Source organism: Chlamydomonas reinhardtii, chromosome 16 (assembly GCF_000002595.2).
Source record: "Chlamydomonas reinhardtii strain CC-503 cw92 mt+ chromosome 16, whole genome shotgun sequence".
Lineage (NCBI taxonomy): Eukaryota > Viridiplantae > Chlorophyta > Chlorophyceae > Chlamydomonadales > Chlamydomonadaceae > Chlamydomonas > Chlamydomonas reinhardtii.
In genome coordinates, this window is record NC_057019.1 from 2,662,487 (window position 1) to 2,684,895 (window position 22,409).

A 22,409-nucleotide genomic window follows, 5' to 3' on the forward strand; every position below is an offset into this window, starting at 1 on the left:
TCAGGGCGCGAATCAAGCACGAGCGTGAGCGACAATACGCCGCGCCCAGTACACCAGAAACATAGACAGCATGCAAGTTTATTATTAAGGAATGCCAAACCGCAAAGATTGAGCAACTTAAGGCGTCTCAAACTGTCAGTCAGCAGGGAGCACTGTGCTCACAAAATACGTTCTACAGATAGATGTTTGTTCAATACATCCATGGATCTCAGCGATGCACTGTAAATCGCGTCCGCGGGCAAGCTTGCTGGTGGTGCATTTGGCTCGCTCGCTGCGCTTCTGGGGTACCGTCCGCGCGTAGATAATACAGATCGCCCCGATCTATTCAAAACATATGCCACATCACGCATACGTGCCTTCGGGAGGTTGCACAATGGGGGCCAAACCGGTCCCGCGCTTCGCATCCCTTCGGCCGATCTTGGCGCTTGCAAAAAAGTAAAGGTGCTGGACGCCCTGGCTATTCACCAAAATAAGAGTCAACGCGTTTCGTTCACCCACCCCACAAAGTGCATCTGCTTTGACCAGCGTTTTCTCATGGCAAACGCCCTCAAATATTAATGGCGCGCTGCTGGGTTGGGCGTCAGGGTGCATAAAGTCTGTTACACTTGGTCGCAGCCTTGAAAGCGGGCTGGGGCGCACGACAGACCCCAAAAACACGCCAGGAGACACACTTTGGAACAGCATGTGTAGATGAGTGGCTAATAGTGTTATCTTGGTAGGGCCAACAGCGGACTCGCCACCGGCCTCACCCTAGCTTGTCAGCTTAGGGACTCGCAAGAGGTAGTCTTATGACGCCGACCCACGGCTTAGGTGAGCAGCGCTAGCGTTTGCGGTGAGCCGGGCCTGGGGTTCCTCCCCTCTCCGGAGGCGAGGAGCATGGGGGTCATTCGGGGATCTCTCCTCGGGTGAGCGTGCGTGTCTCGTACGTTTTTGGGGCCCTGGCTTAGTCCACGGCTGTCGTCCCACATGTAACCTCTATCAGCTAATAGTGCCCGCCCGTGGGCTTTGTACGCGGGTGGTCTTGCGCCACGATGCCGGAGTTGGGTGCCGGAGTCACATCAAGGTCGCAAGATCGAAACCCATCAGGAACGATTCGGCTCCGTTACCTGTGTAGGCACTGAACATACTTGTGCCGAACTTCCCCGAACGAGCGCCATCTCGGCCTTCCTAGGTCGCTGCTCTACGGGTGAGGACGCTGGTGCGGCGGGTTCTGATGGTTTCCCCGCGAGAGCTATCCTGCTTTCTAGAAGCCGGTCTGCGAGCCAGTTGGCGCTGATGCGCCGGGGCAGGAGGAGGCCCCTGATTAGGGAATGCGCGTCACCCAGCGCCGATCTGCGAGCCCGTGTTTCGAGGCGTTACCGTGGCCCAGTATGGCCGATGGTTGCAGACAACCCCCCTCCCCCAAATTCGCTAATAACCGGCGGTGTCGGACCCGCTGCCGATGGCTGTGCAATCTTCGGCCAGCCGGTGGCGGCAACCTGCCCGGCCCTCGTGCGCCTCCTGGGTGCCCTCAGCTACCTGCCTCCGGTCACCATCCTACGCCCGGCTGTGCTGGTGCCCGGGCCCTGGTGCTTTGCACTTCCGCTCTGGGGCAATCCTGTCTTGCCGTGTGCGGCGGGGCTTCAGGCGGGTGGCTTGGAACGTGACTTCCCGGCTCTCATGGCGCTGCCGGGTCTGCTCACGCTCGGCACGGCAGTGCGGTGCTGGGAGGCGCTGGCCGCGGTGCGCCAGCTGGTGGCTTCCAAGCCGGCTGGTGCGCTGGGGCCGCGCCTCGCGCGTCGCTGCACTATGCAGTACAAGCGGTCCGTCCTGCGCCCCATCCTGCGCATTGCGGATATGGCGCGCGTGCCGCCGGAGCTGCAGTCCGGCCCGGATGCTGCTGCCCAATTCTCCGCGCTGCTGGCCCGTGTACCGGCGGCGTGGAGGGTGGCGGCGTCGGCCACATTGCATGCGCCTGGCGGCGCGGCCTCCGCGCCTCCTGCCCCCCAGGTATGGCTGCTGCTTGCGCAGAGCCTGGGGTGGCGGCATGGCGCGGCTGACGTGCCCTTGCTGACCCTTACGGTGAAGCAGGCAACCCAGCTTCAACTTGCGCCTGCGTACGACGCACTCCGCGTGCGTCACTTGGCCTTCATCCAAGAGGCCTACAGCGGCGCCGCGCCGCCAGCGGAAGCGATTCATGCGCTGCGGGCGGCCCTGGCGCGGCTGTGGGCTTTGGTGTGGGAGCCGCGACACAAGGAACCGCTCTGGCGTCTGGCAGTCAATGGGTTCACGGGCTTTGGGATGCTTGCGGCGTGGGCCGCAGATGGACGCGTGGAGAAATGCCCGTGTGGGACTCAGATGACTGCTGGGGCTAGGGTTCATCACTTCTGGGACTGTGTGGTGGCGGAGGCTCTGCGTGATGTGATGCGGGAGCATGCGAATGTGGACATCACACGGAACCAGTTGTGGTTAGTACAGGCGCCACCAGGGCTATCGCAGGCGGTGTGGGACATCGTGTGCTTGGCTGCTGTGGCGGCCCTGGAATACGGCCGACAGCGCCTTTACGCTTGCCGTGATGCTGCAGACCGGACTGCGGAGGTTGCTGTTGTGCGAAGGATCGGTGTGGAGGTGATTGCGGACTTCTGGTCACGGCTAGCTGCGTTTGTGAGTCTGCGTCGGCCTCCGCGCCGCTGGGACCTTGTCCCGAACCAGCACCCATTCCTAGCGTCAGATGATGTTGGAGGGGTTATCTTGGTAGGGCCAACAGCGGACTCGCCACCGGCCTCACCCTAGCTTGTCAGCTTAGGGACTCGCAATAAGAGGTAGTCTTATGACGCCGACCCACGGCTTAGGTGAGCAGCGCTAGCGTTTGCGGTGAGCCGGGCCTGGGGTTCCTCCCCTCTCCGGAGGCGAGGAGCATGGGGGTCATTCGGGGATCTCTCCTCGGGTGAGCGTGCGTGTCTCGTACGTTTTTGGGGCCCTGGCTAGTCCACGGCTGTCGTCCCACATGTAACCTCTATCAGCTAATAATACCGTGGCCCAGTATGGCCGATGGTTGCAGACAACCCCCCTCCCCCACATACCTAATAATGTGCACACAGCCATACACCCCCCAGTGCTATTTGAATTCGATGGTCTAGTCGGCAGGCCATGTCCACCACGCGTGTTTCCCTTTGCGCCGTGCCGGCGCCCCCCCTCCCGCCATGCATGCCCCTGTGTCATCTGTGGGCGACTTCCTCTGCGGGCGTGCCTCACCTGCCCTCCTGTCCGACGCTGCGAATGCCACACGCACCCAGTTACCTCTCACGTAAACTAAGTCCCCCGGCTTACTACGGTACTGCCCGACGACGTCAACCCTCACACGTAAGGCCGCACATGGTGCCAACTTGCCCCGTGATGCCCCTGTACAAGCGCGCATATGTTGCGCCTTGGTCCTGATCAATCGCCTCACCCGCGCCGTGCAACCGGACACGCGTCACATGCAACTACATGCAACTAGCTAGCCGAGCGAATCTGCGTCAAACTTCAAAGGAACCCCGCCAAGTATAAGCTGTAGGCAGCAACGCGCTGCTGCTTTGCCTTCTATTGTTACTCACCGGGGAGCAACTCTTCAACGACTGACAAACCATCAAGCATTCACAGGGTGCCCTTTATTTCGCCTAGCCGGCTTGCAGCAATGCTGGCTCGAGCTGTCGAGCCTTGGCCACTACGCGGTAATGCGCTCCGGTTTAAACGTGCCTCCTCTCCTGACCCCACTGGTCCATTCGTGGTGCCCACAGGGTCCCTTCATTTGATCCGCCTCTGCCACATTCCAAATGTCAAGGCGGCATGCAGTCGCATAACAATCAACTCCCCGCCCGGGAGCGGATGCCCCGCCCCTCGTCCTGCCCAGCCACCCTGCCTCCATGCACGGCACCGCACAGGCAACGGCGCGGTCAAAACCCCTCCTCACACGCCACTGCCCGTGTCCGCATGCTCCCCGCCGCCACCGCCGCCGCCACCCGTCAGCGGACCCGCCATCGGCATGGGTATCGGAACGTCGACCGGGTTGCCGCCCTGGCGGCCGCCGCCACCGCCACCGCCACTTCCGCCTACTGCGCCGCCACCGGCGGCGCGCGAGGTCACCTCCTCCCCGCCGCCGCCCGGCGAGGCCGACGGCGTGTCTGTCATGTACAGCGCCGCGAGTGTCTGGCCGATGGCGGCCGCGGCGGCGCTGCCGCTGCTGCCGCCGCCGCCGGGGGTGCTGCCGGCAGACTGGGTCGGGCTGTCGGTGGTGGTCCTGCGACACGTGGGGGGCACCGTGGGTGCGGGGCGTCGTGGGTGCGGCTTCATGTATGTGGGTAAAAAGCAGTGGCAGGCGCGAGCCCTATACGGTATGCATAAAGCCACCAAAACATCAAGCGCCACACCAGCGCGAACCAACCCCACGTCAATCGAGTGCGCGCACGCACGTGCGAGTGCGACCCGAGTACACACTTTTCACAAACCCAGAGTCGCAGACACGGACGCACGGACGCAAAGCAGCCAGGCCGGGCCGGGCCCATTACGTATCACCACCCACCGAGTGCTGCGCAGTCCGCCGCCACCGCCGCCGCCGCCGCCACCGCCGCCGCCGCCGCCGCGGCCGCCGCCGGCCGGGCCCCGCCGCGTAGCGCCCTTGCCGCCGCTGAAGCGACTGGGCGACACCAGCGGGTCCCCTGCCGACACCATTGGGCTGCCGGACGCACCGATACCTCCCTCCACACCACCACCACCGCCACCACCACCACTAGCGCTCATGCCGCCGTGGCCGCCGCCGCCGAGGGCCTTGACGGCGGCGGCGCCGCTGAGCATGAGGCCGCCTGTGGGGCTGCCGTGTATGGCAGACAGGTCGGCGGCGGTGGCGGCGGCGCTGCCGTCCGTGTCGCGGCGGTGGCGTCCGTGGATGTCGTCACCGCCACCGCCGCCGCCGGACAGGGGCGGCAGCGCGGCGGCCTGCGGCGTGTGTGTTTGGTGGCAGTGTTGTGAGCATGCCATGTGTTAGGGAAATGCTGGTTTGGCGCGAATCCACACAAGCTCGCTGGTCAGCCGCGTCTCGCACGCATGCACGCAAGCACACACCCGGCGCGCACACACACCTCGTTGTGGTGCTGGTGCTGCATCGTGGGCTTGACGGGGCGCTTGGGTGTCCTGCAGGCAGTCAGAGCGGCGTGTCGTTGCGTTTGGAAGCAGGAACACACACGCACACACACGTGCGCACTCGAGTTACACTCATGTACATACACATGCACCCAGAGTCATACACACATTCACACACACACACACGCGACTACGACCAGCGGGCGGGAATCAGGGCACTAGGCGTACTGGGTCACCGTTGCAGCGCGCCCAGGGCGCGGCGCATACAATGCATACGGTATGGGTGCCACTCGGGGTCAGGTCGTTCGTCGATCGCCCGAGGGGGGGGTTCCAGGCTTTTTGCGGGTAAGTACGACGACCAGGGTCGACGCGGCTACAAGACGCTCGGTATTCGGTAGGTATCCGTAAGTAACTCCGGCGCGCCGTCTGGGCGGGCTTCGTTTTGTTGTTGTTTTTTCAACACACACGCGCGCACGCGCACGCGCACACACCTGTTGGCCAGGGCCCGCTCCGCCGCCGCCATGGCCACCTCCTCTCCCGCCAGGTCGTCGGCGTCGTCCTCACTGCCGCCACCCAGACCGCCGCCGCCACCGCCGCCGCCCAGGTCCTGCTGCTGCTGCTGCTGCTGCTGGTAGTGGTGGCCGGCCTCTTCGCCGCCGCCGCCACCGCCGCCGCCACCGCCGCCGCCACCGACAGCAACAGGCGCCCGAGACGGCTGCGGCGGCGCATAGCCACCGCCACTGCCGCCGCCGCCGCCGCCGCTCGCCATCGCCGCACGGCTGGAAGGGCGCGTGGTCGGGGCGCTGTTTGCGGCGCTGCCGCCGCCGCCAACACCTCCACCACCGCCGCCACCGCCGCCGAACTCACTCACGCCGCCGGGTCCCGGCATCGGCATCGGCACCGCAGCAGCCCCGCCGCTGGTGTGGACGTGTGCCTCGGTCGCTGCCTCCCCCGCGGGGCCGCCCGCAGGCGCCCCAGCCGCCCCCTCGCCGCCGCCGCCGCCGCCGCCGCCAATCATCCCTGACACAATGCCGGCTGCATTGGGGTCACGCGCCATGCCGGGAGCCGCCCAGGGCTGCGCCAGTGGGTTGAGGCGGCTGGGGCTGGGCGGCACGCTGGCACCGCCGGCGCCGGCGTGCGGGTGTTGCGGGTGCTGCTGCTGGTGCGGGTGCGGCTGGTAGTGCGGGTGCTGCTGGTGCGGGTGCGGGTGGTGCGAGTGCGGGTGGTGGGGGCCGCCGCCGCCGTTGCGGCTGGTGCCGCTGCGCGCGGGCGACATGCCTGCAGCCGGTGAGGGCCGGTGGGCGGGTCAGTGGGGGCGGGTCAGTGGGGGCGGGTCGGTGGAAGCAGGTCAGTGGGGGCGGCAGGTGGCATGTAACACGTGTATGCATGCTACAGGAAGGGCCAGCGCGGCGCGTGCACGGATGTTGACACCATGCGGGCATCATGTGGCAGTCGCCCGGCACGTACCCGGCATGTGCCCGCCCATGACTCCCCCCGCGGGCGACAGCGGCGCACCGGGCAGTCCGTAGTAGTAGCCGCCCGTGGGCGCCAGGCCTACAGCCAGCAGGGGGGCGGGTGGGGGGGGGGGGCGGGTGGGGGGGGGGCAGCGAGGAGGGCGGAGGGGGGGGCGGCGGGGTGGCGTCGCTGATGAGGCTGGGGGCCCTGGCGCGCGTGAGGCGTGGGTTCCAGACCCGACCCAGATGGGCGCATGGGGCATAAGGTTGCAGCCGCATGGGGCAGCAACGCGCACAGAAGGATTTGCACACACATATGCACATGCACACACACACACACGCACACACATATGCACGCACACACACACACACACACGCGCGCGCACACACACACACGTACCCATCATGGGGCCGTGCAGCATGCCGGCGAAGTAGGCCGCCTGCGTAGCGGTGCACATGCGCACACACACATGAGGGAGGGGGTGGGCCGGGGAAACAAGGACATGGGCGTACCGCACAGACACATGAATACATGATGGCTTCACCCCGTGGCTTCCACCCCCCCTTCGGTGTTTCCACCTCGTGACTTCCCTCCTCTTCCCCCCTCCCCTCCCCCACCTGCAGGTCCATGGGGTATGCCGCGGGTCCCGCCATGCCCGCCAGTGCCGACATGTCCAGCGGCATCAGACCGCCGCCAGCACCGCCCGGCAGGAAGCTGAGGAGGCGAAGGGGCGGGGAGCGAGGGCGGTCAATGAGGGCAGGGGCGGCAGGGGCGGTCAGGACCGGTCAGGGGCGGTCAGGGGCGGTCAGGGGCGGTCAGAGGCGGTCAGAGGCGGTCAGGGCTGGGTGCCCCCCTCCCCCGGCACGTGTCACGCATACCCATGCGCAGGCCATCACCCACCACCCCTTGACCCACCCCCCGGTCTTCATCATGTAGTCGGTGAGGGCACCCATGTCGGTTCCCGGAGGCAGCGCCGCCAGAGGCGCCGCCGGCAGCAGCAGCCCTCCGCCGCCGCCGCCCGCCATTGCAGGACTGCCCGGCGGCAGCGGCAGCTGCAGCGGCGCCATGCCCGCCGCCGCCAGCGCCGCCGCCGCCGCTGGATCCAGAGGACCGCCCACGCCGGGCGGCCCCATTGCGCCCATGTAGCCGCCAGCCGCCGGCCCGCCGCCGCCGCCGCCGCCGGGCTTGGAGCCGCTGCCGGCGGTGCCGCCTGCGGCGGCTGTGGCTTCGCCGCCGGGGCCGTTGGTAGCGGCTCCGCCGCCACGGCCGCCGTAGCCGGCGTTGGGCGGAGAGGTGTTGGCGCCGCCAGCCGGGTCGTACACTGCACCGTGGGCACACGCGTGTGACGCATTCCGTCATGACGCCAAGTCATCTCAAGTGGGAAGCCATGCATATCATGTAGGTAACAAGCAGCTTGGTAGCCCACATGACGCGCCATCCGCCGCCGCCAACCAACCACGCACTCGCTTGCGCCCCACCCGCTCGAACCCCATCGCACCTGCCCGCACCCAAGCACACATACCGTACACACACGTACCGCCCCCCCAAACACCATCCACACACTCACCCCGGGGCATGCCGTACACGCCGTACATGCCGTACGGGCCGCTCATACCCAGATCCACCATGGACGTACCGCCGCCGCCGCCGCCGCGTACGGGCGAGGGCGCCGCCATCATGTAGGCGCCGCCACCCACACCCACACCCAGGCCGTACGGGTCTCCCACTGGCGGCGCCGCCAGCGCCACGGACCCCGGCGGCGGCGGGCCGTACGGCGAGGGGTGGTAGGCGCCGTAGCTGCCGGCAGCGGCGCTGGCGCTGCCGCCGTTGCCGGGCGGGGAGTAGGAGTAGCCGCCGTACTCGTCGCCACGGCCCCTGTGTGTGCGTGTGCGTGTGTATACTTTGCGTGTGTGCGCATGTGCGTGTGCGTGTGTGTATTGAAGGTTTGCAGGGCGGCCGCGGAGGAGGCGTGGCTCTTGGGCGACTTGGTTGGTCAGCAGTTGCCATATGACTACTTGGGGCTTCGCGTTGACAGATAGCGCTTCCAGTTCTTGCAGCAGCGGTATCAACCAACAGCTACCGTACGCCAACCAGCACATGCTCGTACATGCACACATGATGATGTGATGGGCAAACACGCACCTGGGTGGCAGGCCCGACCCCCCGCCGGCCATGCCGTTGCCGCCGCCTGCATGTGCGTACGGCGGCGGCGGCCCGCCTCGTGGCGGCTCCGCGCCCGCCGGCAGGTGCAGCGGCGCCGCCTGCCCCTTGAGCGCGGCGGCGCAGGGCACCACCGCACGCGGCGGCGGCTGGTAGCAGAAGTCCACCCCTAGCACCCGCTGCAGCCGCGACACGGCCTGGCCTGCGGGGGGCGGGAAAACACACGGGGAGAGGTGTGTATGTGTGCGCTAAAAGAGCAAAAGGAGAAATAGGTACACATACTCTCTCTCTGTCTGTGTGTGTGGGGGGGGGCTGCGCTGTGGGCTACAGACGAAAGGCCCCAAAGCCCTGCCCTGACCCATTTCGCCCCCGGAGGCTCGCCGCCGTGCCGCCGCCGCTCTCACCCTGGTAGCGGCCCTCACATAGGTCCTTGTACCGGTCCACCGCCGCCACTATCACATTCACCGCCTGCAGAACAGCCTCCTCCTCCCCCTCCACCACCAGCATGCGGCACGGCCGGCGGCTGCTACTGCCGCCGCTACTGCCGCCGCTACTGCCGGCGCCGCCGCTACTGCCGCCGCCGCCTGCTGCCAGCAGCTGCTGCGCGGTGCGGTTCTCGGTCCAGGACTTGATTTCGGCGCCTGTGACGCGCATGATCTCACGCACACTGGTGCCGCTGGGGCCTGCGCGGGTGGCGGGCAGGAGGGGCGGGTGCATGGGCGCGCGACGGGGAGCACATTTCTGCGTGTATGTGTACATATGCCAGCTGGGTGTTAGATGACGACGTCATGCGCCTGCAAGAGTAGATGCGCAACCATGCTTGTGGGCCCATGCAACCCAGCTCCATCCCACCCCGCTGCAATTCACAGGCAGGACACCCCCTCCCCACCCCCCCACACACGCCCCCACCCACCAATGACGAAGCCCGCGGCCAGCAGCGTGATGCGCAGGATCATTCTGCGTGTAGAGGGTGTTGTTGCGGGGGGATTACATTCATGATTAATACAGAAGAAGCGAAGTTGTAGCCAGGCACATTATTGCTTGCGCAACACATCACAGCAGCGACAGCACACCACCAAGGGCCCAGCCCCGATCCCCCGCTTGCCACCATCTCTTCCTCGTCCTCCTCCTCACCCCTGCGCGGTCTTCTCGGCGCTCACAATGCCCTGCTCCTCGTTCTCAATGCCCTCGCCGGGGCGCCGAGGGCCTGAGGGGTGGGGTTGAATTCATGATTAGTTGATAAATGAAGGCGCAGCCGGGAGGGGGTGGCGTGTGCCAGGGGCGATCCAGCCTTGCAGCGTTGCCGACTGGCGGTGGAGACATGGCAGCAGTTCCTGGCCACCTGGCCACCTCCCAGCCCCGACCCACATCCGCCCGCCATCAGCTCCGCACCACCCCACCACACTCTTCACGGCAACCCATGCAGCCCAACCCACCACCACTGCCCCCGCCTCCACAACCCAGTCAACCCCCAGTCAACCCCCAATCACTCAACATCCAGCCCCCCACAGCCCCAGTCACACCCAGCCCCACCCACCCAGCCACTCACCACTGGGCTGCACCCACTTGGGGTCGCGCTCGTACGGGTGCACGCCGCCCGGGTAGCCCGCTGCGCCGCCGCCGCCGTAGCCGCCGCCGCGGGCGCCGCCGTGCGCGTGGCCGCCGAGGCCGTGCCCGCCCGGCGGCGGCACGTACACGGGTCGGGCGGAGGCCAGCTTGTGGTGGTTGATGAAGTCCACCATGTGGGTCAGGCTGCTGGGGCAGCCGGCGGCGGCGGCGCCGCCGCCGCCGCCAGCGGCGCCGCCAGGCGGCTGGTGGGGGTAGTGCGGGTGCTCGTGGTCATGCGGGGGGCCGCCGCCGGCGGCTGCCGCGCCGCCGGCGTAGCTGCTGTCAGCGGCGGAGGCGCCGCCGCTGGAGCCGGCGGTGTAGGGGTCCCGGTAGACGCCGCCGCCGCCGCCGACATCGGAGGCATAGCTGGCGGCGCTGCCGCGGCGCTCGTGGCGCGGGTGCGGGTACGTGGGGTGGTGCGGCTCGCCGCCGCCGCCACCGCCACCGGCAGGGGGCATGCCGGGTGCTGTGCTGCTGGCGGCGCCGCTGACCGCGGGGTGCGGCGGCGGCAGGCCCTCAGCGGGGCTGTACGGGTAGTCACGGGTGCCGCCGCCGCTGCCGCCGCCGGGGGCCGCCATGACGGGGGCACTGGTGGGGGCGCGGGGTGGGCGCTGCTGGTGCTCCGGCGCGGCGCCGCTGTCCGAGCCCGGCACGTAGGTATCGTAGTAGGCGGCCTGAGGCGGCGGGTATTGCTGCGGCGGCTGGTGCTGGTGCTGCTGCTGTGGCGGGTAGTACTGCTGGCCTCCGGTGTAGGATGGGGGCTGCTGCGGCGCCTGAGCCGGCGGCAGGCCATCGGTGGCGGCGCCGCCGCCATTGGTACTGCCGCCGCCACTGGTGGTGCGGGCGGCTGCGGCCTGCATGGCGGCGGCGTGTGCGGCGGCCGCGGCGGCTGCGGCGGAGTTGGGCAGGAAGGCGGGCGCGTTCACGTCCAGGGCGCCTGGGGAGCCGGGGCGCGGCCTGCGCCGGAAGGGAAGGGGGCCAGCGACGAGGTGGCAGCACACGGGTCGGCTTGAGAAGAATGCTCAGGACGCTCAAAAGAACGCAAGCTCTTGCCGAAAGTGGCCCTTCGGTGCAACCGGTGCCGCGAGCGGGTTCCTCGGGTCCTCACGGGCTTAAGGTCTTACCCGCTGCTGCTGCCGCCGCCGACTCCTGTTGTTGCTGATGCTCCAGCGACTGGACTCGCCATGAGCCGCTGCACGGCTGCACACACGCACACGCGGTGGGCGCCGCGCGAGCTTAGCAAGGGCGCCGAGAGGCTTTTGGCTGCGGAGCCCCTCCCGAGTCGCTGGCGCTCCTTGTCTGGTTCTTTTTGTCAAATCTGCAGGTGTACAGCAGACAGCGGGGCGGGCGGGCGGGCGTCAGCAAGCGCTTTCGGCGGCGGCGGTGTGTCGGCAGTCCTTGGCCGCCTGCGTCAGGGCGCCAAAGCCGAGTTCTTTCGGAGCAGGGCCACTCTCACCCGGCAATCGTCGCGCGCTGGCCGTAACCGCAATCCACAGTTAAGGGCAACCCAACGGCTCTCTTTGTTGCTTTGGCAAAGGCGCGCGCTTTCTCCAAACTAAACTTGTGCGCAACTGGGGGCAAATCGAAGTATCTGGCAACAACTCCTGGCAGATCAATCGGGCTGGTCCCCTGGCTGCAAACGCAAAACAACTTAGCAGGCGAGGCCGCACCAAGGTTTAAGTAGAGAAACGGCCCGCGCTCATCCCGCTCCGCCCTGTGCCGCACAACCTCGGAGAGTCCGGCCCAGCGCCTTGGACACTGCTCATTGCGTTGCCGCTGACACCGCCGAAGCACAGGCATGGACGGCCACTCGGCGCGGTGAGTTGAACGCAGCCGATGCAACATCCACGGGACCCTCGGGTCAACCATGTCAACGCGCCTTCAAAGCCTGCGCGGACGCGCCCAAACGCATCAATTTTAAAGCACTGCACCAAGCACTGAATTGGGAAGCAGACGCGAGACGTCGATGCACAGAGGTGGATTCAGCAAAATTCTCCTCCACTCGCTCAATTCCCCCTGCGACCTGTTATTTGCAGCAGAACATTCCGTAGGCAAAACATTTTACCCCACCTCGACCTTTAATTCTCCAGCTGCAAACATGCTGGCCACGCAGACCTCTCGTCGGTGCGCGACCTCGCGGTCCAGCCGCGTCGTCCCCTTCGCCGCTCAGGCTCCTCGTCGGTGTGTGCGACTGGCTGCTGCTCGCAATGGTCAGGCTGAGCAGGCGTCGGCGGTGGAGTCGCTGGGCAAGCTCTCCATGCCCGCGCTGGCTTCGTTCGTGAGCTTCCTGGCCATGGACGCTCCTGCGATGGCTCTGGAGGCGACCAACCCGTTCGAGGGTGTCCAGTCCAACAGCCTGTATGTGACTCTGGCGCTCTTTCTGATGAGTGTGCCTGGTGAGCCACATAAGCTTGCAGTGGCTGTGCAGTAGGTATCTTGAACCCCAATTATGCTAATGGTATTATTTTGTTGCAGGCATCTGGTCGACCGTCAAGCGCGCACCTCAGGCCGCCAAGAAGCGCTTGACTTTTGAGGTGCCCGGCCCTGCGGTCGAGGGCGCGATGTCCCTGGACGACCGGGCTCGCCAGATTTTCCGCTACTTCAAGCGGTATAACTATGACGTGAAGGAGACGGGCGAGGTGATTGTGTTCGAGGGCATCTACGCCGCGGACAAGGGGCAAGCGGCCGCTATCACCTTCTACACCTTCGTAGGTGAGCTGCAGCGACAGAAGCTCGGTTGCGATCGGGGTGCTTTTGCGAAGGCGCCGGGAACGCGCGCGGGGGGGGGAGCCCGGTGGTGTGGCGGAGAACCGTGGCGGTTGGCGGGTGTGGGTACGTGGCATCGAGCCCGCACCGCGCCCCACGCCCGGCCGTGCCTCAGCACACTGCCCCAACGGCCTCTTGCAGGGCTGCAACCCGACTGCAGCTACCAACGCTGTTGCTGCTGGTGCCGTGCACCCACACACGCTGCACTGCGCTCACCACCTGTTTCCAAACCCGCTCACCCCCCCCCCACACACACACACACAAACCCTGCCGCGCCCAGGTATGGCCAGCGTGGCTCTGGTCCTGTCCATCCTGGTGCCCCAGGTGGGCAACTGGTGGTACGGGCTGACGGCGCTGTCGCCCGCCGCATACGCCTACTACATGCAGCGCGGCACGCGGCCAGAGCAGGTGGGCGGGGGTAGGGGCGAGGGGGCGGGCACAGGCGGGGTTGGGCACAGGCGGATGGGCACAGGCGGGGGCGGGCACAGGCGGGGATGGGCACAGGCGGGTGGGCACAGGCGGGACAGCTGTGGGGGGACGCAGGTGCAGTCACGGGGCTGGAGGGATGACCCAGGAGGCCCAGTAGCGGTGGCGGCCTGCTGTGGCGCCTGCTGTGCCATGGGGGCATGGGTCGTGGGCGTGGGGGGTGTGGGCTGGCGCAGGCAGCGGGACTGGCCGTGTTTGGCGGGATGGGGCGCGAGTTCGTGACGGCAGGGACGGCGGCGGGTGGAGTTCGGGGTCGTGGGCATAGCGAGCGTGCAAAGCGATGAAGGGGGTGTTTGCATGGCACCGCAAACCCAGTCAGCGCCCCAGCTCCCAGGTGGGGGATTGGCGAGCTACAGGAGCAGCTGCGGCTTCTCCTGCACCACGCGGGCAAGGTTGTGTGTATTACACGTGCGTGCCGCGGCCTGCTTACGGGCCGTTGCCTCCCCCCTCTCCCCCGCCCCCTCCCCAATCCTTCCTCCGCCCCCCCAGTTCCGTGTCAAGATGGTGACGGCCACGGATGACCAGACCACGGACATCATCGTGGAGGGAGACAAGGAGGAGATCGAGCGCTTCTGGAAGGTGCAGGAGAAGGCTTGTGGGAAGAGGGAGGGGAGGGAGCGGGAGGGGAGGGGCAGGCCACACGGGTGTTGGTAGGAAAGCACGAGGTAAAAGGGTAAAGTGTGTATGCGTGTGTGTTTGGGAGACTGAGGGGGCAGCAGGGCGTGTGCTACGTCGTGCAGCATACGGTAGCAGCCGTTGGCGTGCGCGGGCTAGGCGGACGTTTGGCGTGCAGGGGAGCAACATCAGCAGGACCGGAGAGGGGGGGGGGGCGGGAAAGCGTTGGCACAGCTCCACCCGGCGAGTTGCGGCCAGCGACAACCGCCGCGCTCGGCGACACATGCAGAGTTTCAGGCGGTACTAGGTTGCAGGGGCTTGAGAAGCACGCCCGCGTTGAATCAGTGTATCAGGTATAACGTGTTCCCCCGCCCCCTCCCTCACCTCACACGCAGGAGCTGGGCCTGGTGGAGAAGGGCAAGGTGTACGTGAAGGGCATGCTGGAGGCGTGAGCGAGGCAGCCGCGAGGCAGCCGCGAGGCAGGAGCCCGTGCGAGCGGGCTTGTTTCGGGACAGATTCGGTACTTTTCATGGGTTGCTCGTCGGCTCGTAACTGCGTAAGACCTGGACAGAGGGCACGGACCTGGTCATAGGTAGATGGAGGGGCTGTGATCGTGTGGCTTTATGAAACCATGCCGGTGCACAGGGCCGCTCAAATGGACGAAGAGCATACGAAGTGTGTTGTCATTGTGCGGGGTGCAGGTGGTGGTGAGGGGTGGAGAGAGCGTGAGAGATGCCGTTCGTTTTTAAACCTGAGCGCGCATATTGAGAGACGTTTGATAGTGCAACAATGATTGGACCAAGAGTATGATCGTGCGGCTGCGCGAGACCCGTGCGAAGCCCGGCGAACGGACGCTGGGGCCAACGTGGAGCGTGTGTTTTCAACGCCACGCATGGATGCGCGCCCACCAAGAGCGCGGGCTAGCGGCCACGATGTTGTAAGCATATAGCATCAGTCAACAGCTTCTAGAATTAGATGATTGCTTCTTTCAGGAGTGCACTTCAAACTCAGCGGGCAGCACTACGTCGCTCGCACACGAGCTTGGTTCATGCTGCCGCGCAAGCCTACTCGCATAGATCTCAAGCCAGCGGACAAGGAAGAGGTCAGAACTCTGCTCTGGGACCTGGCTGTTCGCGCGTCGATTCCATTATTTGGGGTTCGCTATACGACAGCCATTTCTCCTTCCCTTGCTCCTACAGTACGAGAACCTCAAAGCTTTACAGCTGGAGCGCAAAGCGGCCCTGGAGCACGCTTCGGACGCGTTCTTGCCCGATCCTCTCCAGGTCCGCCGCGGCGGGGGTTGGGACCCAACGATTGCAGGGGTGCGGGTCGAGGGATGGCGCATAGGTTATCTAGAACAGTTGCAGCGGTCTGAGAGGCCCTGTGCGGGGCGGCCGGGCACCACACACACCCGCCTCTTCCCCTACCCCATCTGCGCGCGACTCTAAACCACCCCTCATACCTTGACCCCGCCTGCCGGTGTGCCGCAGGTGGAGAAGCGCTCCACGGCGGCGCGGATAGGCCTGCGGAAGTGAGGCCCATGGAGGTGAGGCGGCGGCCGCCTGGAGGGCCCGGGACACATCACGTGTGCGGGCAGCAGCAGCGGCGGCGGGGGCGGCGGTACGGCTGGGGCCCTGGGGCCCCGGGGCGCGGCGACCCGGGGGCCCTTGAGAGGGGAGGGCTACCCATGGGGGGTGGGAGGTGGGGGTGGCGTTCCAGCACACACGCTTGCTGGGAGATGACAACGGGGGCCGGATGGGGCGGGCAGGGAGATGGCGTGAATGGGTGATCCGGGCATGTGGGTTGGCCCCAGGCGTGCGGCTCTTCGAGTGCCACTGCTGGCAAGCCGTTGGACGGCCTTAGGCACTGGACCAGATGTTCACTGCACGTGCACTCAATCCGGTCCCCACGGAACAGGCCCGCGCACTGCCCCCAGCCCAGCGCACCCTGGGTCCGGCTCCCCCCTGTTTAGGTGGGCTGTGTGCTGGCACCTACTGGTGCAGCTTGGGCACGTGAGCTCCACCCCTCACCCCCCTGGGCCGTGCAGGTGGAGATAAAGATCCGGCTGCCGGACCGGGCGGCGTACGAGCAAGTGGCGGCGGCGCTGGCGGCGGCGCCCGGCGGCAAGGGCCGGCTCGACAGCCATGCACAGGTGGCGGCAGTAGCACTGGCTGCACCGGGGTGGGCGGTGGCGGTGACGGCTGCAGCTGCAGCTACAGCGGCAGCGGCACGTAGGCTGTAGCACTGTGCACCACACGCACTGCGCGGGCGGCCGGGCCTGGAAATGCGCGGGGGGGCGCAGGGTCCCGTTCACACGCCACAGGGCTACCGCATGGTCCTCGTGACGCCCACCTCGCGATGCGCCCGACCCCACCAGGCCAACTACTTCTTCGACGGCCCCAACCAGGAGCTGAACAGCCGCAGGGTGGTGCTGCGGGTGCGCACCTACGACGTGGACAAGAAGGCCACCGTGACGCTCAAGGTGCGGCCTTTGGAGGGGAGGTTACGTCGAGTGCACGGCCGCGGTGTGGGAGCACGTTATCGACGACGCCTTGAACGATAACAATGCGAAGCCGAGAAAGCCAGCGAGCACAACGTGTGGCGGGCGGTTGATGGAAGCAAGGCGTTGTCGCTCACCTCGATACATGCATGGGGCCTGCGCCGCAGCACCGCCGTCACTGGCGCGCTGAACTCGCACCCACACCTGACTACTGAACTCGCACCCAACCCGTCTACTGAACTCGCACCCAACCCGTCTGCTGAACTCGCACCCAACCTGTCTGCGGAACTCGCACTGAACCTGTCTACTGAACTCGCACCCAACCCGTCTACTGAACTCGCACCCACACCTGTCTGCTGAACTCGCACCCAAACCTGTCTACTGAACTCGCACCCAACCTGTCCACTGAGCTCGCACCCAACCTGTTCTACGGTACCGCGCACCCGCAGGGCAAGCAGATCCTGGAGAACGGCATCGGCCGCGCCTCCGAGGTGGAGGCCGAGGTGCCGCCCGCCGCCGCCGCCGCCTACCTGACGCAGCCCAGCCGCATGCTGGCCGAGGTGCCCATCGTCAAGGACGCCGCCGAGTGAGCCGGGCAGGGCGGGCGCCCGCCGCAGCCCGCCGTTTCATAGCTGCTTTTTCGTCCGACGTGACACCGTTCATCCGTCCATCCCTGCTGGCTTACTCGCGTTCCCCGGCCGCGCCGCGGCCGCCTCGCATCTGCCAATGCCCTCCCCTGCAGGAAGTTCGGTGTGGGCTCGCTGGTGGCCCTGGGGGGCTTCCAGAACCAGCGCGACGTGTACGAGTGGGAGGGGCACACGCTGGAGCTGGACGAGACCAAGTTCGAGCACGGCACGCTGTACGAAATTGAGGTGGAGACGGTGAGACTGGTGGTTTGTTGTTAATGGTTGTTTGTTGTGGTGGCTGGCTAGTGAGCGGGCTGGGCAGGGGGCAGGGTTGGGCAGTGTGCTTGTAGGGCCGCGTGGCAGGTTTACGGGGGGGGGGGGGCTGCAAAGCCGGATGCCGGTCTGGGCAACCCTTGTGATGCGTCCTTGTCAACAAACCTGCGGAGACGGCAGCAATACCTGTCCTGCACCTACGTTGCCCCCTCCCCCCCTTACACACACAGGAGCAGCCAGAGGTGCTGCGTGACCGGCTGGAGCACTGGCTGTCGGGCATGGGCGTCAGCTACTCCTACTCGCAGACGTCCAAGTTTGCCAACTTCATCAACAAGACGCTGCTATAAAGATTGTGTCTGCAGGGGCCCTGTTTGCGGAGCGGGTTCTGTGGATGGGTCTGGTGACAGTGGGCATCGTGCGCATTCATTTCCTTTATCGCGGTGCCGATAACGGTCCGGTGGGTGGGCGCAACGACGTTGGCACGTGCCGGTGCTGGCCCGCGCGGTCGTGGGGTGACGCTGCGTGCGACGGTATGTATGACAGAGGGGACAGGGTAGGTGGCAGGTGGGCGTAGTCCGTTATGTGAAGCGTATGTTCCCAAAGCCCCATAGTCAACAGCCAATGTATGTTGTCCCGGCATGAGCGCGACGCTGGTAGAATGCCGCGGCGTCGCTGACTCTGTTGGCTGTCAGGCAGGGGTGGACACTCCAGTTCCATGATGCAATGCGTGCGTGCCGGACGTTGCGGATTGCGTCTGTGAGGAAATGCTGCGGCACGGGATGATGAGCAACGCTGCAACCGAAGAAGATGCTTTCAACGACGAGTACGCACGGTATCGGAAGAGGGTCACAGGTGGTACGGAGGTGGGTGGTGTGTTGCGGAAGTTGCGCGGCGGGTGTAGGGGCCCAATGCTCTCTGGGTGCATCAAGGCCAAGCCGCCAGCAGCAGGCGCCGGTTGCCCCCAAGGGCGCGAGTGACGGCGGTGGCAAGCTGATTCCCGTAGTTGCGGTGTGGGGCTTTGTAAGAGGTGTAATACTGCGACACAGGGAGCGATGGGACAGGGTAGGGGGCAGGTTGGTGAAGTCCCGGAGACCGTGGTGTGCAGCGTATTCCCAAAGCCCCATACGGCAGTCAACAGCCAATTTGCGATGTCCAGGCATGAGCGCGACGCTGGTAGATCGCCGAGGCGTCGCTGACTCTGTTGGCTGTCGGGCAGGTGGCCACTCCGATACCATGATGGAATGCGGGCGGTGCCGGACGTTGCGGATTGCGTCTGTGAGGACGTGAGGTTATGGTGCGCTGGGCGTTACAGGTGGTCCGTAGGTGATCTGCCGGTACTTTTATTGCGGGTCTTTTCGCGCGTTTCTGCACAGCTCACAAGTTGACTGGCGGATAGGGGGACTGGGGGAGAGGTCTGGACAGGTACAGTCTGAAGAGGTTCCCATGACATTGAAGGACATCTTCACGCCCTCTTACGACCGGTGTAATCGGCCACTGCCATGCCTGCCATGCCGCAATGCGCAAGCGTCCATGCCAACCTGCTCCTTCCAGGCACGTCTCCCTGACAGCCTGACTCCCGACTCCCACCACTGCGCGCGCCCTCGTTTCGTTGCAGTACAGCGCGCTCGTCCTGCCTGTCCCGCCCTACACAGCACAGAGCAGAGCACCGTATGCGGCACACGCACCACACACTTCGCCAACCGCCAAGACCAGACCAATTAACACAGCCGCATTCCAAGCAATGCATGCGCTCCTAGAAAGGATGCTGGGAGCACTCGGAAAGCCTAGCTCCCCACCTGCCCTACCTGCCTGGCCCCAGCCCCCGCAGCCCAACTCCTGCACTCACGCCACGCCGCACCACGCCTCCCCTGACACCCACGTCGCGCCACGCCACGCCCGTGCTGCGCCACACGTGCATGTATTGCCCCTCCGCCTCTCGTGTATCCCTGCCTAGCTCTTGAAACCCCATGCCTATCCAGTCGAAGCAGCTTCCTGACGTCAAATGCAAAACACCGGGCCTCCCTCGCGGACTACACCTACGCCCGCACCCACCACCCTCTGTCGAAGCAGTTCCCGCCCCAACCCACAATAACTCGGGCCACATGATATTTGTCCAACAAAAACACACACACACACACACACACACACGCGTAATTCTGCATCGCATACACTGTCCTACGCGTAATGTTTTCCTTGTGCTCTTTAACACACACACACACACACACACACACTCACACACACACACACACTCACACACTCAAACAATCTACTTGAGTGTGAAGATGTTGCCTCGCCCCTCCACGTCGTGGCCGGGGTCGCCCAGCGGCTGGAAGTAGCCGAGCTCCTCACCGCCGCCGCCACCAGCCCCGCCGCCGCCGCCCCGCCGCAAACTCCTGTGGTGGGTGCGGCATGGCAAGGGGGTTAGGTCAGCACCGGGGTCCGGCCGGATGCCAGGTACCGTGTGCAACACCCGGCCCCAGCAACGGACCGCATACACGCACGGTTGCGCCCCGCCCCGCCCCGCTCCGCTCCGCTCCGCCCCGCCTCGCTCCGCCCCGCTCCGCCCCCCGCTCGCTCCCCTGTCCTGTCCTGTCCTGTCCTGCCAAGTGCCAAGCCGCTCCCGACGCGACTCACACTGCCCGCAAACCCAAACAGCCACAGCCGGCCGCCGCCCGCAGGTGCCCCCTCCAACACCCGCCACCTATCCCACCCCCCCACAACCACACAACCCCCCCCCCCCACACCCCCCCACCTGATCTTGTCCACCAGCAGCCCCCACAGCGCCGCCACGTGGCCCGCCGCCGCGCCCGCCAGCTCTCGCGCCGTGTCCTGCTGCGCCTCACTGGCCATGAAGCGCCACCACGAGTAGAACAGGCCCGCCAGCACAGCCACCTGCAACGGGCGGGGGGCGGCGGGGTTGTGGATACCAGCCCAAACTCAACCGAATGGGGGGGGGGTTACATTCATGATTATTTAAGAGGTGAAGGGGGGCAGGATGGAGCAGAGGGGGATTCCAGGCGTAACTTAAGGAGGGCGGGGGCGAGCGGGCGCGGCTAGGTTTGCAGAGGAGGGCTGGTTGGGGTCAGGGCGTGGCCGGGGCGGGTGGGACGCAACGAGGGGTGCTTGCCGGGGCCGGGCAATGCGACCAAGTGCTTGTGTCCGCACTGAGTTCTAGAGGTACCGGTACCGGTACCCGTGCCGGTGGCCGGGGTGCACAAGGCCGCCGCCTGCCGCCTGCCCTCGGGCCGTACTGGCACACATCCACCGACACGCACAATCTCAATCTCTGCGAACCCCCACGCCCCCAACCCCCAGATCAGCGACCCACCACCAGCGCGAAGATGAAGAAGCCGAACCAGCCGCTGCGGTGCACCTCCTTCTTGCCCTTGGAGCCGTTGGAGGCGGGCTTGTTGCTCTGAGGGGCGGCGGTGTGTGTATGTAAAGGGGGTTACATTCATGATTACACTCATGATTACATTTATGATAATTTCAAAAGAGGGGAGAAGGGGTTACCATTCATGATGAATTAGGAAGGGGAGTTGTCGCCAGGCACATTGGTACAGCAGGGGGGGAGCCGTTCTTGGTGGGGTGAGGGGGACGAGGGGTGAGGGGTTGAAGGGGAGGGCAGCGGCGCAACTCCACAACAGCACGCGTGTAGGGGCCGGGGCCGGGGCCGGGCCCGGGGAAGGGGGGGGGGGGTTGCGGGCACACCTTGCCGGTGCCCTCGGTGTCCGGGATGATGGCGGCGGGGTTGAGGCACGTGTCGCTGTGCACCAGGCGGCGGCCCGTGTCGGACACGGTATAGGTGTTGGAGTCCAACACAGGGCACTGCGGGGTGAGCAGGGAGGGGGGAAGGGAGGCGGTGGTGGTTGCATTCATGGGAAGAACGGAGTGGTGAAATCACGGTCTCTATGTGCCCCCCGCCCCCGCCCAAGCGCTCGCCCTCCTCCCCCCCCCACACACACCTGCGGCATGCGGTCAGCGCTGATGGCCACACACTTCTCGCCGTCGCGGATGTAGCCGTAGTCGCACTCCGTGTCCTGTGTGTGTGTGTGTGTGTGTGTGTGTGTGTGTGTGTGTGTGTGTGTTGGGGGGGGGCGGGGGGTTACATTCATGATCATTTTACCGGGCAGGCAGTGGCAAGGCAGTGGCGAGGGAGTGGTGGGGCGGGCAGGCGGATCCGTGCCCCACCCCCCCTTCGGTCCACACATTGCCCAGCACGGGGCCACCACCCACCCACCCACCCACCCACGCCCTCACGCACGCATGCACGCACGCACAGGCGCTGCTAGTGTGCACGTGCGCGCTAACTTGCACACCACGGCAGCAGGACGGCTCACACCGACGGCGCCCACCCGTGCCCTGCCCTGTTCCATATGTTCTCCCTAACCATGCCTTCTTTCCTCCATCCTCCTTCCTTCCTTCCCCCCCCCCCCGCCCTCCCGCCCCCCTCTCACCTCCAGCGTGCAGTTGCAGGAGGTGGCGTGCGGTGTGGGGCGGCTGTAGGTGGGGCCGTTGAGGCACACCGAGTCCTGCTTGCGCCGAGTCAGCCGCAGCTGCTCGCCTGCAGGCGGCAGGCGGGGGAGGTGTGAGACCCGCTCACGACGAGACCCATTCAGGCATCCGGCAGCCGCGGGCGCAACCGCAACGCAACCCAAACCCAGCCCCTAACCCAGGCCCAACCCATCCCAACCCGCCTGTCCACTCGGTAATCCGAACCACCCATGCCGCAAACCCGAATGCCCGCACCGCGCCCGCCATCCCGGAGCACCCACAGCACGCCGCCCTCCCCTCCCCTCCCCTCCCCTCCCCTCCCCTCCTCT

At 66.1% G+C, this 22,409-nt stretch overlaps 5 protein-coding genes across 5 annotated transcripts in view; 3 read left to right on the forward strand and 2 right to left on the reverse strand.

The window, feature by feature from the left end:
- The first annotated feature begins 88 nt into the window (after nt 1-88).
- Nucleotides 89-3,004, forward strand: CHLRE_16g662052v5 (uncharacterized protein). Its single transcript, XM_043071006.1, has 3 exons — nt 89-905; nt 1,515-1,906; nt 1,990-3,004. Exons 1-3 carry the CDS (start codon nt 877-879, stop codon nt 2,037-2,039), a joined length of 471 nt encoding a protein of 156 aa, XP_042915648.1. The 5' UTR covers nt 89-876; the 3' UTR covers nt 2,040-3,004.
- A 98-nt stretch (nt 3,005-3,102) lies between these two features.
- Nucleotides 3,103-12,238, reverse strand: CHLRE_16g662100v5 (uncharacterized protein). The gene is made up of 16 exons (XM_043071007.1): nt 11,777-12,238; nt 11,445-11,638; nt 10,262-11,277; nt 9,847-9,919; nt 9,626-9,669; nt 9,117-9,395; nt 8,695-8,914; nt 8,120-8,427; nt 7,468-7,873; nt 7,170-7,266; nt 6,952-6,991; nt 6,565-6,651; nt 5,589-6,375; nt 5,097-5,148; nt 4,541-4,953; nt 3,103-4,258 (listed from the first exon to the last, which is right to left on the reverse strand). Exons 2-16 carry the CDS (start codon nt 11,504-11,506, stop codon nt 3,928-3,930), a joined length of 4,215 nt encoding a protein of 1,404 aa, XP_042915649.1. The 5' UTR covers nt 11,507-11,638; nt 11,777-12,238; the 3' UTR covers nt 3,103-3,927.
- A 132-nt stretch (nt 12,239-12,370) lies between these two features.
- CHLRE_16g662150v5 (uncharacterized protein) lies at nt 12,371-15,140 on the forward strand. Its single transcript, XM_001697824.2, has 5 exons — nt 12,371-12,716; nt 12,796-13,032; nt 13,367-13,494; nt 14,062-14,151; nt 14,583-15,140. Exons 1-5 carry the CDS (start codon nt 12,419-12,421, stop codon nt 14,637-14,639), a joined length of 810 nt encoding a protein of 269 aa, XP_001697876.1. The 5' UTR covers nt 12,371-12,418; the 3' UTR covers nt 14,640-15,140.
- A 48-nt stretch (nt 15,141-15,188) lies between these two features.
- Nucleotides 15,189-19,020, forward strand: CHLRE_16g662200v5 (uncharacterized protein). Its single transcript, XM_043071008.1, has 8 exons — nt 15,189-15,320; nt 15,387-15,470; nt 15,678-15,733; nt 16,235-16,339; nt 16,565-16,669; nt 17,137-17,273; nt 17,430-17,568; nt 17,817-19,020. Exons 1-8 carry the CDS (start codon nt 15,236-15,238, stop codon nt 17,931-17,933), a joined length of 828 nt encoding a protein of 275 aa, XP_042915650.1. The 5' UTR covers nt 15,189-15,235; the 3' UTR covers nt 17,934-19,020.
- A 2-nt stretch (nt 19,021-19,022) lies between these two features.
- The window catches only part of CHLRE_16g662250v5 (uncharacterized protein), an 11,146-nt gene continuing 7,759 nt past the window's right edge, over nt 19,023-22,409 (reverse strand). The window contains exons 18-23 of the mRNA XM_043071009.1: nt 22,044-22,150; nt 21,552-21,626; nt 21,298-21,414; nt 20,915-21,001; nt 20,339-20,478; nt 19,023-19,979 (exon numbers count right to left, since the gene is read on the reverse strand). Of these exons, the coding sequence (XP_042915651.1) occupies nt 19,853-19,979; nt 20,339-20,478; nt 20,915-21,001; nt 21,298-21,414; nt 21,552-21,626; nt 22,044-22,150 (653 nt within the window). The 3' untranslated portion in view covers nt 19,023-19,852. The remainder of the gene's footprint in view (nt 19,980-20,338; nt 20,479-20,914; nt 21,002-21,297; nt 21,415-21,551; nt 21,627-22,043; nt 22,151-22,409) is intronic.